Genomic DNA, 5669 nt, shown 5'->3' on the forward strand with positions numbered 1-5669 from the left:
CACTGATCACTGTAATCCCTCACTCACCTGCTGGGACACTCAAGTCTATATTCTCTGTATAGAACCAACTGACATAATTTTACACTCTTCCAAAAAAAAAACCAAACCAAAACCCAAAAAACCCAACCCAACAAAAAAACCACCCAAAAACCAAGCACATAAACCTTTAAGATTCACAAATTAAATTATCTTTAAATCCAGAAGTAATGCTTTCCACTGAAAATAAGACCACAGCCACAGCACAAAAAGACCCCCTCCTGTTTCACTGGGCTACCGAGAACATACTACAACAGGCAGTGCATTTCCAGTAACAGATCTACTTACTCCAACGAACTCAATCTCATCATCTTCACTTTCAGAGGTTGATGGTCTCTTGGAAACGCTGCTGAAGTTACGAGACTCCATTACCTAAACAGAAACAAAACATGCTTCATGAATTTATTTTGTAAGTTTTCTTTAACCACGCAGCATTTTCCGTTTCACGCCTACTTTGGCTTTACGGCCACAGTTCAATGCTCAAGTGGCAAACCGGAGCTCTCGCCTAACGGCGCTGATGCTACCGGCAGAACAGAGGACAGTTTAACAACAGCCGCGAGGTGCGCTCCGGCGTTATTAGCAGCTACGGGCATTTCTGATGCTTCCGGCCGCTGCAGAACCAGCGCAGAGCCTGGCCCCGGAGCTTCCTGCTTCAAAACAAGCGCCATCCGCCTAAACGGAAACACCTCCGCGAGCGGCCCGGAGCGGCGGCGGCCCCGGCCCCAGCGGCCGGCGCTGCTGACTCACGTTTCTCTACCCGCATGGGCACCACGGCCCCCGGTCAGTCAGACCGCCGCAAAGGCCGCCCCGCCTCGGGGGAGCGGCGGCCTCCCCGCCCGCTCCGCGGGGTTGGGTTGCTAAGCCACGGCCCCGCGCCGCTCGCAAGGCCCCGGCCCCGCCGCAGCTGGCAGCGCCCGAGGGCACCCCAACGCACCGGCCCAGCGCGCCTCCGCTTCCTCTTCACCCCGGGGGCGGCGGGGAGGGGAGAGGTGGGGCGGGAGCGGGGCGCGGCTTGCCGGGATTTGTAGTTGCCCGCCTGCTTCGCCTCGCTTCCCCCATGGCAGGTGCCGGCGCTACTGCGGCAACGCCATGGCGCAGCGCCCCCTTCCCCCGCGGCGGCGTTTCGGGGCGCTTTCCTTCAATAATCTCCTGCCTCCGCTGTTCCCCCTTCGGTGGGGATGCGCAGAGTGCCTGCCCACAGGAGGAAAAGCCGCACGCCGCTTCCGGGGCAGGCGGAAGGTGGCGGCCATCGGGCTGACAGCAGGCAGGGGGGAAGGCGGGAAAGCCGCCTGTGCAGGGCGGGCCGTTAGCGCCGCGCTGAGGCGGAGGGCGCAGAGGGTCCCGCTGGTGCTCGCTGCGCGCCTGTGGTGCGCCGCGTTCAGGCCACCTCAGCGCCTGCTCACGACAGCTTCCCTGCGGGAGACCGTGCCAAGGCAGTTCGTGCAGTCTAGACAGGCAGTGTCCACTGCTCTCCCCTCATCTACTAGGCCAGTCTTCTCTTTATCAAGTTGATCAAGCATGACTTCCCAGTGGTAATGCCATACTGATGACTCCAGATAATTTTCACATCACTGAAGTGCCTGAAAATGCTTTCCAGGATTAGCAGCCCCATTGCCTTCTTGGGGGATCAGGGTGGAACTGACTAGCCTGTAGTTCTGTGCATCGTCCTTCTTGCCCTTCTTGAAGATGGAGGTGACGCTTTCCTCCAGTACTCAAGCTCCTTTCCTATTCACTATGATTGATCAAAGATTATCAGGAGGGGCTTTGCAATGATATCTTCCAGCTCCCTCAGCACTTGTGGGTGCATCCCATCAGGGCCCATTATGTCCAGTTTGCTTAAGTATCCTCTGAGCTGATCCTCTTCCAAAAAGGATAAATCCTCCTTGGTTCAGCCTTTCCCCCTGATCTGTAGGGTTTCTGAAGGCTGGTCTTGATAGTAAAGACTGGGGCAAGAAGGCATTCAGTAACTCAGCCTTTTCCACATCCTGTGTCACCACGTCACCTGTCATTTAGCAAAGGGCCCATTTTCCCCTAGTCTTTTTTGTGTCACCTATGTACTTACAGAAGGCATTCTTGCTGTCACAAGTAGGATGGCTTTGATATCCCTGGCTAGATCCAAGTCCAACTGGGCTTTAGCTTTCCTAACTTCATCTCTATATGCTCAAACAATGTTTCTGTATTTCTCACAGGTTACACCTCCTTGCTTCTACCCTTTGTATGCTTCTTTTATGTGTTTGAGTTTGACCAGGAGCTGCTTCTTCATCTACACAGGCCTTCTGTCATTTGTGCCTGACTTCCTTTCGCTGGAATGAACTGCTCCTGAACTTGGAGGATGCGATCCTTAAATATATAAACCAGCTTTCTCAGGCCCATCTTAAATCCAGGGCCTTATCCCAGGGGGCTCTTCCAAGCAGGTCTTTGAAGAGGCCAACGTTCACTCTCCTGAAGTCTAGGATTGTGAGCCTGCTTTTTACACTCCTCCCTCCCCTCAGGATACTGAGCTACACCATCTCATGGTCACTGCAGCCAAGGCTGCCTTTCAGCTTCACATTCCCAACAAGCTCCTTGTTGGTATGAGGTCCAGCAAAGCACTGCTCTTCACTGGTCCTTGTTGACTCCCTTATTACTTGGAAGCGGAAGTTACCAGTGCGCTCCAGGAACCTCATGGATTGCTTATGTCCTGCTTTGTTGTCCCTCCAGGAAATATCTGCATGGTTGAAGTCCTCCATGAGGACAAGGGCTTGTGAACGTGAAGCTGCTCCTATCTACCTCATTTGCTTGTTCTTCCTGGTCAGGCAGCCTACAGCAGACATTATAATATCACCTTTACCTGTCCTCTTTCAGTCCCTCTCCACAAACTCTCATTTGGTTCCTTGTCCATCACCAGGCAGAGCTCTATACGCCCCAGATGCTCTTTCACATAAAGGGCAACTTCCCCTCCTTGATTTCCTAGCCTGTCCATCCTAAGGTGCTGGTCACCCTTCACTGTAACACTCCAGTCAGGGATGCCATCCGCCACATCTCTGTGATCCCAACAAGATCCCTGCAGCTGCACACAGACTAACTCACCAGGTTTATTCCCCATACTCCTTGCACAGTCAGCCATCATACTGGCAAAAACAATTTCACCCTGCTTAGTGAGGTGGATATCATCTCTCTCAAGCAGATGCTGATCTGCAAGCAGTGTCCGGTAGTCATACAACACAAAACCTTGTAAAGACAGTTACTATTACTAACATTAGTCTTAAGCCTCCTTCCATAGGTGAATGAAAAAAATAGCTTTATGATAGAATACAGACACACTGAGATGCAAGCTTTATATACTAGTTATATACTCATTAACAAATGCAACTTAATCACTACTGTTGGACTGTAAAACAACACTGATTTGAGCAGTGGTGTTTATGGCATTATTAAAGTAATAGAAACCTGACTACCACTTGGAAAACTAAAGTCATTGCTGCCTAAACTTTCATGTTTTGCATTTATAACTTAAATTTGCTAATGGTGTATTGATAGCAGCCATTCTGTTTGTATCTTGCATTTGCACTTAATTACTTTTGATTCTTGAGGACAGCTAATATGAGGTGCAATAGTAACAAGTTACTAGCACAGCAAGGTGGCATTATTTTTCCAAACTCTGATACCCAATGGAAATAACACTTTTCAATATGAATGTTTCAGCAGTAATTCATGTAAATGCTTACTCTTGTAATGACCCATCCAAACATCCACCTTTTATTTAAACAGTACAGTTAAGGAAAAAAAGTAGTAAGGGAAGTGCCATGCAATCACGTCAGCATTTCCAATATGCTAACAAAACTCTGAAACCCTGAATTTGTGTATTTCAGCTAATTCCTGGGAAAGCACAGGCCTCCCAGTTTGGGTCAACTTAGGAAAGTTCTTATACAGAGTTTATTTCATAGAGAGGAGGGAAAATGTAGCCTGCTGGACTTCCTGGCTGCACGGCACGGTCGCTATCTAATTCGGTATGACAGCAGGCATTTTCAACACAGGCAGTAGATTGCCAAAGGCAGGAGCAGACAAACCTAGGAGAGCAGGGCGTGCTCACAGGCTCCTCTTCATGAGCCAGGATCTCCAAGTCCAAACCTCCAAACAAGGTCTGGGTATCACAGAAGATGTGGAAGCTCTTTCTCAGCAAACTGTCTTTACAAACTCTGTAATGCTCTGTAGCAACTAATTCCACATATTCATTATGTGCCCTTGATTATTTTTTTCATAGAATTTAAATGTATTTGAACATCCTTGTTTCCTCTCCTTGCTCATAAAAGTGATTGAAACATTGCCTTTCTAAACATCGATTTCCTTCTTGTGTCAAGAATGCATGCTGCCATGTGCTCTTGATCTAGCAAATTTGGATGTCTGGTGGTTTGGTTTTTTTGTTATACTCTTATCTATATACCATAATAAGAGGGGACATGCATTAAAACCCCTGATTTATTCAAGAGGGTACCCTTTCAGGAAGTTTTTTATCACGTTCTTCACACATCTCCATTTTTTTCCCTTCTGCAGAAGCAAGCATTCTTACTGAGCAGTTCATAATAAACAATGACCGCGTTCTTTTCCATGGTAATCTTCAAATTTAATCTAAAATGCAGTAGTAGAAACAAACAGTTCAAATTATTAGTTTTAGCATTGCTTACCTTTTCAGCACTTACAGTCATACAGCTGTTAGGTTTTCTGCAGTAGCTGTCAGCCTTCTCCAATTCTGAGTAACGCAAATGTGTTCTCTGTCACTCATGTAAGAAGCATTTTATGCTTCGTGGCACCACACATTTACGTATCACCACTTGATTTTGGTGCAAATTTTGGGAGAAACAGCATTAGACTGTTCTGCTCTTCTCTCCCTTTCTGTTACTTCTGAAGTGTCTAATCTATGATTATCTAGGCTTGAATTTTGTGTTCTCAGAACTTGTCAGGGTCATTTTGGAAAACAACTTGTATTTTCCTCCTTCTTGTCATACCACAAGGAGAATGGCTTTTCTGTTAACTGTATAGTTGTGTAAAAGCTATTTATCTTCTATCCATTGGCATAACATCGGTCCTATACTTTAGGTAAGAGGAAGGGACTTCTCTTTGCAGCTTGCTCCCTCTTTACTGTTTGGTAAAACATTAAAATGTCTCCTCTTTGTTGTTCTTTTTGTTCAAAACACCCATTGCTCTCCCTGCCCCTTTACCCTACCATGAAAACCCTCCTCTACTCTTTGTGGTGAGCCACCAGCCGCACTGGTTTTCCTCCGACAACTTACCAGTTCAGCAGAACAGAAAACCACAGAACATCATGATCTGCACTGCTGCACCAGCAGCAGGAAGAGCAGCTGCTCTGTGTGCCTGCCCAAGTGCTTCTGCACCTCCTGAGCAGCAGAACAGCTGCAGCTGTGCTGTATCAGCTGTGACAACTTTAAGGTTAGAGAGCCCTTGTAAGGTGGGCCAACCCCTTCCACAGCTAAAACTTACCAGCTGTACAGAAGCTGGCTTCAGAACAATTATTAAAGAGAAAATAAAAAGCAAGCAAGAGACAAAAAACCCAACCTTATGTGTTAAGAATATACAACAGAGGCTGATGTAAGAAAAAGCCCAGAAGACAGTAAGGACAATAAAATAGAACTAGA

The 5669-nt window shown here is 47.4% G+C and overlaps 1 protein-coding gene across 3 annotated transcripts in view; it reads right to left on the bottom strand.

Moving 5' to 3' along the window:
• The window catches only part of ZNF451 (zinc finger protein 451), a 39832-nt gene extending 38505 nt beyond the window's left edge, over positions 1-1327 (bottom strand). For 2 of the 3 annotated variants that reach the window (XM_030490162.1, XM_030490160.1), the window contains exons 1-2: positions 971-1327; positions 325-408 (exon numbers count right to left, since the gene is read on the bottom strand). In XM_030490162.1, coding sequence (XP_030346022.1) covers positions 325-405 — 81 coding nt within the window. In that variant the 5' untranslated portion in view covers positions 406-408; positions 971-1327. Of the gene's footprint in view, positions 1-324; positions 409-783 lie in introns of all 3 variants that reach the window. The other variant, XM_030490161.1, reaches the window with a different exon arrangement.
• Between the last annotated feature and the right edge of the window lie 4342 nt (positions 1328-5669).

This window comes from Strigops habroptila, chromosome 6 (assembly GCF_004027225.2).
Source record: "Strigops habroptila isolate Jane chromosome 6, bStrHab1.2.pri, whole genome shotgun sequence".
In the NCBI taxonomy this organism is placed as follows: domain Eukaryota; kingdom Metazoa; phylum Chordata; class Aves; order Psittaciformes; family Psittacidae; genus Strigops; species Strigops habroptila.